Source organism: Heptranchias perlo, chromosome X (genome assembly GCF_035084215.1).
Source record: "Heptranchias perlo isolate sHepPer1 chromosome X, sHepPer1.hap1, whole genome shotgun sequence".
NCBI lineage: Eukaryota > Metazoa > Chordata > Chondrichthyes > Hexanchiformes > Hexanchidae > Heptranchias > Heptranchias perlo.
Genome location: NC_090370.1, coordinates 16880124 through 16892612, shown reverse-complemented (window position 1 = coordinate 16892612; position 12489 = coordinate 16880124). Strand labels below are relative to the sequence as shown.

The window sequence follows — 12489 nt, the reverse complement described above, 5'->3', positions numbered from 1 at the left end:
CGGATGGATGGGACGAATGTCTCCTCTCGCTATAGAGGCCCTTTGAGAAATGAGTTTGGGGAAGTCCCACCCAGCTCCGAATGAAAAATTACAACTGAGAGCAATGCACATGACTGGCAGTGACAGTCCTTCCTGCCTCTTTTCTTCGGCTGTTCCTGTGATCCCAACTTCCAATAAAAGGGTTCGAAACAAACACAAGGCATGCACGGGCTTTATGAGATTTGGGGAATTTATAGTCAAAGAATCTCCTGCGGTAACAAACAGGAAGACACAAAAAAAAAATCACACAACTCCACGCTCACACGACACCGATATCCATCACTCCAAGTACAGCAGCTGATACACATCGGATCAATTATTACATTTATATTATTTCTAATTCTATGTTATCATTATTACTAATAATGTATTTGTCAGACTTTTTCTCAGGTTCATTTCAAGAAAAATGTTGCAGTCTGTTATAGAACACAGGGCCTGGTCACCCCTTTCACCGATCGTGACCTCCCCCCTTTCACCGATCGTGACCTCCCCCCTTTCACCGATCGTGACCTCGCCCCTTTCACCGATCGTGACCTCGCCCCTTTCACCGATCGTGACCTCCCCCCTTTCACCGATCGTGACCTCCCCCCTTTCACCGATCGTGACCTCGCCCCTTTCACCGATCGTGACCTCGCCCCTTTCACCGATCGTGACCTCGCCCCTTTCACCGATCGTGACCTCCCCCCTTTCACCGATCGTGACCTCGCCCCTTTCACCGATCGTGACCTCCCCCCTTTCACCGATCGTGACCTCCCCCCTTTCACCGATCGTGACCTCCCCCCTTTCACCGATCGTGACCTCGCCCCTTTCACCGATCGTGACCTCGCCCCTTTCACCGATCGTGACCTCCCCCCTTTCACCGATCGTGACCTCGCCCCTTTCACCGATCGTGACCTCGCCCCTTTCACCGATCGTGACCTCCCCCCTTTCACCGATCGTGACCTCCCCCCTTTCACCGATCGTGACCTCGCCCCTTTCACCGATCGTGACCTCCCCCCTTTCACCGATCGTGACCTCCCCCCTTTCACCGATCGTGACCTCGCCCCTTTCACCGATCGTGACCTCGCCCCTTTCACCGATCGTGACCTCCCCCCTTTCACCGATCGTGACCTCGCCCCTTTCACCGATCGTGACCTCCCCCCTTTCACCGATCGTGACCTCCCCCCTTTCACCGATCGTGACCTCGCCCCTTTCACCGATCGTGACCTCCCCCCTTTCACCGATCGTGACCTCCCCCCTTTCACCGATCGTGACCTCCCCCCTTTCACCGATCGTGACCTCCCCCCTTTCACCGATCGTGACCTCCCGCCTTTCACCGATCGTGACCTCGCCCCTTTCACCGATCGTGACCTCCCCCCTTTCACCGATCGTGACCTCCCCCCTTTCACCGATCGTGACCTCGCCCCTTTCACCGATCGTGACCTCCCGCCTTTCACCGATCGTGACCTCCCCCCTTTCACCGATCGTGACCTCCCCCCTTTCACCGATCGTGACCTCCCCCCTTTCACCGATCGTGACCTCCCGCCTTTCACCGATCGTGACCTCCCCCCTTTCACCGATCGTGACCTCCCCCCTTTCACCGATCGTGACCTCGCCCCTTTCACCGATCGTGACCTCCCCCCTTTCACCGATCGTGACCTCCCCCCTTTCACCGATCGTGACCTCCCCCCTTTCACCGATCGTGACCTCCCCCCTTTCACCGATCGTGACCTCCCCCCTTTCACCGATCGTGACCTCCCCCCTTTCACCGATCGTGACCTCCCCCCTTTCACCGATCGTGACCTCCCCCCTTTCACCGATCGTGACCTCCCCCCTTTCACCGATCGTGACCTCCCCCCTTTCACCGATCGTGACCTCCCCCCTTTCACCGATCGTGACCTCGCCCCTTTCACTGATAGCACCAGTCAGTGATCCCCGAGAGTTTGTTTCGTTCAGGGATGTTTAGACTGAACTTCCTCCCAGGAGATGGAATGATTCCAATGATCGGTAACAACACGAGCTGCTGTGTGGAAGGAGCAGGCCTTGATAGGCCAAGCGATCTTTTCTCACTCCATCTTCTGATGTATTTTAATGAGACGTTTGGAGGGATCTTCAAGAAGATGGCCAGTCACCTCATGATAAAGGTGAGAGTTAGCTCTCTGCGACACAGGAAAGGAATAATGTTAAAGGTCTCTCTCTTTCTTTCTCACTTGGAGGTACTCGGGGTATGGGTTCCACAGATACTGGAAACACTCCACTACCTCACCCAAGTTGACATTTTTCACGTGTGACCACTGGAGACATCATAGTTCAGCTCGAACTTGTCCTCATCCAACACCAACAGCCTTGCACTTTCCAGTAGGGGTCATCGAATAATATCCAGCGGCTGGAAACCCTAGCTGATATTTAGGCCTCTCCCTAGCCCAGGGCACTAAGGAATATTATAGTGCCCCTCCCACTACCATGGCTGAGACTAGATATTTCAGCAGAGACTGGGGATGGGAGTTGGGACCTTTTGTGTGGCTCAGCCTTTGCAGGCCTCTGTGAACGTGACAATGAATAAGTTTGAGTCCAGTTGGCATGCCAACTGGACTCAAACTTATTCATTGTCACGTTCACAGAGGCCTGCACGGAGGCAGACCGAGTGCTCCTGTTTCCTAAGTACAGACACTGCGTGGTTCGACAGGGGGACAGGCGGATCCAGGAGTCCCTCCAGCAGACTGGAACCCTGAAAGGACACTTAGACAGTGCGCAGCACTCCAGATGATGAAAGTTGTTAATTTACATAAATAGCACAGAACAATCTAATAGAATCAAAAGACAAGCAGCACACACAGACACTAATGCTCTCCTCTCGCATCGATCAAACTGATGATAAAAACGGATTTAACGTTGAACTTTCTTGCTCAGGCACTTTCTTAAGCTTCCAGTCGACAAGACCAGGACCGTGGGGTCACCAGCTCCCAGAAGGTTCTCTGAATAAAAGGAGAAAAAGAATTGGAGCTCCAGACATCAAGAAACTGTGTGTGTGTTTGCATATATATGTATGTGTGTCAGTGTACATGTGTGTGTGTGTGTGCATGCGTGTCAGTGGGTGCGTGTGCATGTCAGTGTGTGTGTCAGTGTATAAGTGTGACAGGGTGTATGTGTGAGTGTGTGCTTGTCATTGTGTGTATGCGGGTGTGTGTGTCAGTGTATATGTGTATGTCAATGTGTATGTCAGTGTATATATGTGTGTGTCAATGTGTACGCGTGTCAGTGTGTGCTTGTCATTGTGTGTATGCAGGTGTGTGTGTGTCAGTGTGTGTGTGTGTGTCAGTGTGTATGCGTGTCAGTGTGTGCTTGTCATTGTGTGTATGCAGGTGTGTGTGTCAGTGTGTACGTGTGTCAGTGTGTGTGTGTCATTGTGTGTACATGGATGTGTGTGTCAGTGTGTATGTGTCAGTGTATATCTGTGTGTGTACATGTGTGTCAGTGTCAGTGTGTGTGTGTTTATATATGTGTCAGTGTTTGTCTGTGTTTATGTATGTGTCAGTGTTTGTGTGTGTTTATGTATGTGTCAGTATTTGTGTGTGTTTATGTATGTGTCAGTGTGTGTCTGTGTTTATGTATGTGTCATTGTTTGTGTGTGTTTATGTATGTGTCAGTGTGTGTGTCAGTATATATCCGTGTGTATGTACATGTGTGTCAGTGTTTGTTTGTGTGTATGTATGTGTCAGTGTGTGTGTCAGTGTATATCCGTGTGTATGTACATGTGTGTCAGTGTTTGTGTGTGTGTATGTATGTGTCAGTGTGTGTCAGTGTATATCCGTGTGTATGTACATGTGTGTCAGTGTTTGTGTGTGTTTATGTATGTGTCAGTGTGTGTGTCAGTGTATATCTGTGTGTATGTACATGTGTGTCAGTGTTTGTGTGTGTTTATGTATGTGTCAGTGTTTGTGTGTGTGTATGTATGTGTCAGTGTGTGCGTCAGTGTTTGTGTGTGTGTGTATGTGTCAGTGTGTGTGTCAGTGTTTGTGTGTGTGTGTGTGTATGTGTCAGTGTGTGTGTCAGTGTTTGTGTGTGTGTATGTATGTGTCAGTGTGTGTGTCAGTGTTTGTGTGTGTATGTATGTGTCAGTGTGTGTGTCAGTGTTTGTGTGTGTGTGTATGTGTCAGTGTGTGTGTCAGTGTTTGTGTGTGTGTATGTATGTGTCAGTGTGTGTGTCAGTGTTTGTGTGTGTATGTATGTGTCAGTGTGTGTGTGTGTGTATGTATGTGTCAGTGTGTGTGTCAGTGTTTGTGTGTGTATGTATGTGTCAGTGTGTGTGTCTGTGTTTGTGTATGTGTCAGTGTGTGTGTCAGTGTTTGTGTGTGTGTGTGTCAGTGTTTGTGTGTGTGTGTGTCAGTGTTTGTGTGTGTGTATGTGTGTGTCAGTGTTTGTGTGTGTGTATGTATGTGTCAGTGTGTGTGTCAGTGTTTGTGTGTGTGTGTGTATGTGTCAGTGTGTGTGTCAGTGTTTGTGTGTGTGTATGTATGTGTCAGTGTGTGTGTCAGTATATATCCGTGTGTATGTACATGTGTGTCAGTGTTTGTGTGTGTTTATGTATGTGTCAGTGTGTGTGTCAGTATATATCCGTGTGTATGTACATGTGTGTCAGTGTTTGTTTGTGTGTATGTATGTGTCAGTGTGTGTGTCAGTGTATATCCGTGTGTATGTACATGTGTGTCAGTGTTTGTGTGTGTGTATGTATGTGTCAGTGTGTGTGTCAGTGTATATCTGTGTGTATGTACATGTGTGTCAGTGTTTGTGTGTGTTTATGTATGTGTCAGTGTTTGTGTGTGTGTATGTATGTGTCAGTGTGTGTGTCAGTGTTTGTGTGTGTGTGTATGTGTCAGTGTGTGTGTCAGTGTTTGTGTGTGTGTATGTATGTGTCAATGTGTGTGTCAGTGTTTGTGTGTGTGTATGTATGTGTCAGTGTGTGTGTCTGTGTTTGTGTGTGTGTATGTATGTGTCAGTGTGTGTGTCAGTGTTTGTGTGTGTGTGTATGTGTCAGTGTGTGTGTCAGTGTTTGTGTGTGTGTATGTATGTGTCAGTGTGTGTGTGTGTATGTATGTGTCAGTGTGTGTGTGTGTATGTATGTGTCAGTGTGTGTGTCAGTGTTTGTGTGTGTATGTATGTGTCAGTGTGTGTGTCAGTGTTTGTGTGTGTGTGTATGTGTCAGTGTGTGTGTCAGTGTTTGTGTGTGTGTATGTATGTGTCAGTGTTTGTGTGTGTATGTATGTGTCAGTGTGTGTGTGTGTGTATGTATGTGTCAGTGTGTGTGTCAGTGTTTGTGTGTGTATGTATGTGTCAGTGTGTGTGTCTGTGTTTGTGTATGTGTCAGTGTGTGTGTCAGTGTTTGTGTGTGTGTGTGTCAGTGTTTGTGTGTGTGTGTCAGTGTTTGTGTGTGTGTATGTGTGTGTCAGTGTTTGTGTGTGTGTATGTATGTGTCAGTGTGTGTGTCAGTGTTTGTGTGTGTGTGTGTATGTGTCAGTGTGTGTGTCAGTGTTTGTGTGTGTGTATGTATGTGTCAGTGTGTGTGTCAGTATATATCCGTGTGTATGTACATGTGTGTCAGTGTTTGTGTGTGTTTATGTATGTGTCAGTGTGTGTGTCAGTATATATCCGTGTGTATGTACATGTGTGTCAGTGTTTGTTTGTGTGTATGTATGTGTCAGTGTGTGTGTCAGTGTATATCCGTGTGTATGTACATGTGTGTCAGTGTTTGTGTGTGTGTATGTATGTGTCAGTGTGTGTGTCAGTGTATATCTGTGTGTATGTACATGTGTGTCAGTGTTTGTGTGTGTTTATGTATGTGTCAGTGTTTGTGTGTGTGTATGTATGTGTCAGTGTGTGTGTCAGTGTTTGTGTGTGTGTGTATGTGTCAGTGTGTGTGTCAGTGTTTGTGTGTGTGTGTGTGTATGTGTCAGTGTGTGTGTCAGTGTTTGTGTGTGTGTATGTATGTGTCAATGTGTGTGTCAGTGTTTGTGTGTGTGTATGTATGTGTCAGTGTGTGTGTCTGTGTTTGTGTGTGTGTATGTATGTGTCAGTGTGTGTGTCAGTGTTTGTGTGTGTGTGTATGTGTCAGTGTGTGTGTCAGTGTTTGTGTGTGTGTTTGTGTGTGTTTATGTGTGTGTCAGTGTTTGTGTGTGTATGTATGTGTCAGTGTGTGTGTGTGTGTATGTATGTGTCAGTGTGTGTGTGTGTGTATGTATGTGTCAGTGTGTGTGTCAGTGTTTGTGTGTGTATGTATGTGTCAGTGTGTGTGTCTGTGTTTGTGTATGTGTCAGTGTGTGTGTCAGTGTTTGTGTGTGTCAGTGTTTGTGTGTGTGTGTCAGTGTTTGTGTGTGTGTGTATGTGTGTGTCAGTGTTTGTGTGTGTGTATGTATGTGTCAGTGTGTGTGTCAGTGTTTGTGTGTGTGTGTATGTGTCAGTGTGTGTGTCAGTGTTTGTGTGTGTGTATGTATGTGTCAGTGTGTGTGTCAGTGTTTGTGTGTGTGTATGGATGTGTCAGTGTGTGTGTCAGTGTTTGTGTGTGTATGTATGTGTCAGTGTGTGTGTGTGTGTATGTATGTGTCAGTGTGTGTGTCAGTGTTTGTGTGTGTGTATGTATGTGTCAGTGTGTGTGTCAGTGTATGTGTGTGTGTATGTATGTGTCAGTGTGTGTGTCAGTGTTTGTTTGTGTGTGTGTATGGATGTGTCAGTGTGTGTGTCAGTGTTTGTGTGTGTATGTATGTGTCAGTGTGTGTGTCAGTGTTTGTGTGTGTGTATGTATGTGTCAGTGTGTGTGTCAGTGTTTGTGTGTGTGTATGTATGTGTCAGTGTGTGTGTCACTGTGTGTGTGTGTATGGATGTGTCAGTGTGTGTGTCAGTGTGTGTGTGTGTGTATGGATGTGTCAGTGTGTGTGTCAGTGTGTGTGTATGTGTCAGTGTGTGTGTCAGTGTGTGTGTGTATGTATGTGTCAGTGTGTGTGTCTGTGTATGTCCTGACTCTGTGCCCGTGTCTGGTGCACACACTCACCTCTCTGATGGGACAGTGGATCTGGGCGTACCACTCCTGGCAGTACAGACACACCTGGATACCCTGACCAATGAACAGGAAGACCCACATCATGATGTTACAGGCAGGACTCGTTCTGTTGTCGTTGAAAACAAAATTGAAAAGAACTGGGGGAAAAAAAAGAAATGTAATGCTGGTAAAGTAACACACACAATGCCCACAAAATAATTAGAGATGAGGAAGGCATTCGGCCCATCGTAATTCATCCACCCAGAAAGGACCTCCGTTGAATCGTCCGATTCTTTCCTAAACGATTGCAGGGTTTTAGCCTCCCCTCACAGGACACCATTCAATGTGATCACTCACTGTGTGAAGAATTTCGATATCAGTCCTAAATTAACCTTGTACTAGTTTGACTGGATGCTCTTACAAAGACACAGCAGGGGCTCAATGGGCTGAATGGCCTCCTTCTGTGCTGGAATCATTCTATGATTCTATGACCCTGTGACCCCCCTTGTCCCATTCTCTCAATTTATTTGAAGTAATATTTTGGATTTACCTTCTCCATTCCATTAACTATATTATATTCCTCTACAAGATCACCTCTTAGTCACCTCCTTTCCAGTTTGAAAAGCCCAGGTTTCTCCAGTCTTTCCCCATAACTCCGGCCTGACACTGGGATTCTTCTCTCCACTGTCTCCAGCACTCGAATGTCTCCCTTGTGTCTCAGTGACGAGAACTGGACCCAGTGCTCAAGGTGGGTCTGACCAGAACTGGACCCAGGACTCAAGGTGGGTCTGACCAGAACTGGACCCAGGACTCAAGGTGGGTCTGACCAGAACTGGACACAGTGCTCAAGGTGGGTCTGACCAGAACTGGACACAGTACTCAAGGTGGGTCTGACCAGAACTGGACACAGTGCTCAAGGTGGGTCTGACCAGAACTGGACACAGTGCTCAAGGTGGGTCTGACCAGAACTGGACTCAGTGCTCAAGGTGGGTCTGACCAGAACTGGACACAGTGCTCAAGGTGGGTCTGACCAGAACTGGACACAGGACTCAAGGTGGGTCTGACCAGAACTGGACACAGGACTCAAGGTGGGTCTGACCAGAACTGGACACAGGACTCAAGGTGGGTCTGACCAGAACTGGACACAGGACTCAAGGTGGGTCTGACCAGAACTGGACACAGTGCTCAAGGTGAGTCTGACCAGAACTGGACACAGTGCTCAAGGTGGGTCTGACCAGAACTGGACACAGTACTCAAGGTGGGTCTGACCAGAACTGGACACAGTGCTCAAGGTGGGTCTGACCAGAACTGGACCCAGGACTCAAGGTGGGTCTGACCAGAACTGGACACAGTACTCAAGGTGGGTCTGACCAGAACTGGACCCAGGACTCAAGGTGGGTCTGACCAGAACTGGACACAGGACTCAAGGTGGGTCTGACCAGAACTGGACACAGTGCTCAAGGTGAGTCTGACCAGAACTGGACACAGTGCTCAAGGTGGGTCTGACCAGAACTGGACACAGTGCTCAAGGTGGGTCTGACCAGAACTGGACACAGTGCTCAAGGTGGGTCTGACCAGAACTGGACACAGTGCTCAAGGTGGGTCTGACCAGAACTGGACACAGTGCTCAAGGTGAGTCTGACCAGAATTGGACACAGTGCTCAAGGTGAGTCTGACCAGAACTGGACACAGTGCTCAAGGTGGGTCTGACCAGAACTGGACACAGTGCTCAAGGTGGGTCTGACTAGAACTGGACACAGTGCTCAAGGTGGGTCTGACCAGAACTGGACCCAGGACTCAAGGTGGGTCTGACCAGAACTGGACACAGGACTCAAGGTGGGTCTGACCAGAACTGGACACAGGACTCAAGGTGGGTCTGACCAGAACTGGACACAGGACTCAAGGTGGGTCTGACCAGAACTGGACACAGTGCTCAAGGTGAGTCTGACCAGAACTGGACACAGTGCTCAAGGTGGGTCTGACCAGAACTGGACACAGGACTCAAGGTGGGTCTGACCAGAACTGGACACAGTGCTCAAGGTGGGTCTGACCAGAACTGGACACAGTACTCAAGGTGGGTCTGACCAGAACTGGACACAGTACTCAAGGTGGGTCTGACCAGAACTGGACACAGTACTCAAGGTGGGTTTGACCAGAACTGGACCCAGGACTCAAGGTGGGTCTGACCAGAACTGGACACAGTGCTCAAGGTGAGTCTGACCAGAACTGGACCCAGGACTCAAGGTGGGTCTGACCAGAACTGGACACAGGACTCAAGGTGGGTCTGACCAGAACTGGACACAGTGCTCAAGGTGAGTCTGACCAGAACTGGACACAGTGCTCAAGGTGGGTCTGACCAGAACTGGACCCAGTGCTCAAGGTGGGTCTGACCAGAACTGGACACAGTGCTCAAGGTGAGTCTGACCAGAACTGGACACAGTGCTCAAGGTGAGTCTGACCAGAACTGGACACAGTGCTCAAGGTGGGTCTGACCAGAACTGGACACAGTGCTCAAGGTGGGTCTGACCAGAACTGGACACAGTGCTCAAGGTGAGTCTGACCAGAACTGGACACAGTGCTCAAGGTGAGTCTGACCAGAACTGGACACAGTGCTCAAGGTGGGTCTGACCAGAACTGGACACAGTGCTCAAGGTGGGTCTGACCAGAACTGGACACAGTGCTCAAGGTGAGTCTGACCAGAACTGGACACAGTGCTCAAGGTGAGTCTGACCAGAACTGGACACAGTACTCAAGGTGAGTCTGACCAGAACTGGACACAGGACTCAAGGTGGGTCTGACCAGAACTGGACACAGTGCTCAAGGTGGGTCTGACCAGAACTGGACACAGTGCTCAAGGTGGGTCTGACCAGAACTGGACACAGTGCTCAAGGTGGGTCTGACCAGAACTGGACACAGTGCTCAAGGTGGGTCTGACCAGAACTGGACACAGTGCTCAAGGTGGGTCTGACCAGAACTGGACACAGTGCTCAAGGTGGGTCTGACCAGAACTGGACACAGTGCTCAAGGTGGGTCTGACCAGAACTGGACACAGGACTCAAGGTGGGTCTGACCAGAACTGGACACAGTGCTCAAGGTGGGTCTGACCAGAACTGGACACAGTGCTCAAGGTGGGTCTGACCAGAACTGGACACAGTGCTCAAGGTGGGTCTGACCAGAACTGGACACAGTGCTCAAGGTGGGTCTGACCAGAACTGGACACAGTGCTCAAGGTGAGTCTGACCAGAACTGGACACAGTGCTCAAGGTGAGTCTGACCAGAACTGGACACAGTGCTCAAGGTGGGTCTGACCAGAACTGGACACAGTGCTCAAGGTGGGTCTGACCAGAACTGGACACAGTGCTCAAGGTGAGTCTGACCAGAACTGGACACAGTGCTCAAGGTGAGTCTGACCAGAACTGGACACAGTACTCAAGGTGAGTCTGACCAGAACTTTACACAGGACTCAAGGTGGGTCTGACCAGAACTGGACACAGTGCTCAAGGTGGGTCTGACCAGAACTGGACACAGTGCTCAAGGTGGGTCTGACCAGAACTGGACACAGTGCTCAAGGTGGGTCTGACCAGAACTGGACACAGTGCTCAAGGTGGGTCTGACCAGAACTGGACAGGACTCAAGGTGGGTCTGACCAGAACTGGACACAGTGCTCAAGGTGGGTCTGACCAGAACTGGACACAGTGCTCAAGGTGAGTCTGACCAGAACTGGACACAGTGCTCAAGGTGAGTCTGACCAGAACTGGACACAGTACTCAAGGTGAGTCTGACCAGAACTTTACACAGGACTCAAGGTGGGTCTGACCAGAACTGGACACAGTGCTCAAGGTGGGTCTGACCAGAACTGGACACAGTGCTCAAGGTGGGTCTGACCAGAACTGGACACAGTGCTCAAGGTGGGTCTGACCAGAACTGGACACAGTGCTCAAGGTGGGTCTGACCAGAACTGGACACAGTGCTCAAGGTGGGTCTGACCAGAACTGGACACAGTGCTCAAGGTGGGTCTGACCAGAACTGGACACAGGACTCAAGGTGGGTCTGACCAGAACTGGACACAGTGCTCAAGGTGGGTCTGACCAGAACTGGACACAGTGCTCAAGGTGGGTCTGACCAGAACTGGACACAGTGCTCAAGGTGGGTCTGACCAGAACTGGACACAGTGCTCAAGGTGGATCTGACCAGAACTGGACACAGGACTCAAGGTGGGTCTGACCAGAACTGGACACAGTGCTCAAGGTGAGTCTGACCAGAACTGGACACAGTGCTCAAGGTGGGTCTGACCAGAACTGGACACAGTGCTCAAGGTGGATCTGACCAGAACTGGACACAGGACTCAAGGTGGGTCTGACCAGATTTCTGTACAGTTTGATCATGACTTCCTCTGAATTATATTCTACTGTTTCTACTGTAGGTCAACATCCTATTGCCTTTGTTGATTGCTGCTCTGAATCAGTTGGACACCTGAGGGCCGATTTTAACTCTGCCTGGTGTAAATGGGGCTGCAGCGGCTCGAAAGCCATCAGATCATTTATCGCTGAGTTTATGTTGGCGTTCCGGCTGCCGCCATCTTGGGTCGGGTCCTGAGATGGGCGGCCGGAATCCCCGCCTGTTGCAGGCGGGAGGCCACTTGTAATATGCAAATCAGGTCACATGATGTGTTTAAGACCCTGGTGGTAATTTCGAGATGCAAACGGGCGGAGCATGTGACACTCTGCCCATTTGAAGCAGGCGTTGAGCGGCCGAACCAGTGGTTCTTAAAGGGACCCTCGGAGGACGTTCAAAAACAGCCCAGGTGACGTTTAATTTTATTTTGGTGGGGCCAGAAGGAGCCGGCTGATTCCCCGGCCTCCCACAACCGGCGAGCCGCAGCGGAATGCCCGCTTAGCGCTAGTGTCAAGTTTCTTTCAACTTCATCCTCAGATATTTCCACATCATTCATGGAGTCTGTGTGTTGTCCATTTTTCCTTCTCATTAAATTCCGTCTCTCATTGTTCTGCCCACTCACACCCTTTATCCAACTCATTCTGTCATTTCTGATTGAACTCCTCTGAATCCACTGCCTCTCCTGGTTTGTTACCATCTGCAAATCTGACCAGTTTACATTAAATTTCTGACTTCAAGTCCTTCACCAAGCCTTGGGGCTCCTCATTTTAACATCCCAAGGTGCATCACAGGAGCGATAATCAAACAAAAATTTGACACCGAGCCACATGAGGAGATATTAGGACAGGTGACCAAAAAGCTCGGTCAAAGAGGTAGGTTTTAAGAAGCATCTTAAAGAAGGAGAGAGAGGTGGAGAGGTTTAGGGAGGGAATTCCAGAGCTTAGGGCCTAGGAAGCTGAAGGCCCGGCCGCCAATGATGGAGCAGCAATACGGTAACCTCAGCTCTCACCCAACCCCACCGTCTCCCCTCCTCTCCTGAAGGCCCA

The 12489-nt window shown here is 49.6% G+C and overlaps 1 protein-coding gene across 1 annotated transcript in view; it reads right to left on the bottom strand.

Moving 5' to 3' along the window:
- Nucleotides 1–1878: 1878 nt before the first annotated feature.
- The window catches only part of LOC137307316 (sterol O-acyltransferase 2-like), a 182240-nt gene continuing 171629 nt past the window's right edge, over nt 1879–12489 (bottom strand). The window contains exons 15-16 of the mRNA XM_067976785.1: nt 7061–7206; nt 1879–2993 (exon numbers count right to left, since the gene is read on the bottom strand). Of these exons, the coding sequence (XP_067832886.1) occupies nt 2937–2993; nt 7061–7206 (203 nt within the window). The 3' untranslated portion in view covers nt 1879–2936. The remainder of the gene's footprint in view (nt 2994–7060; nt 7207–12489) is intronic.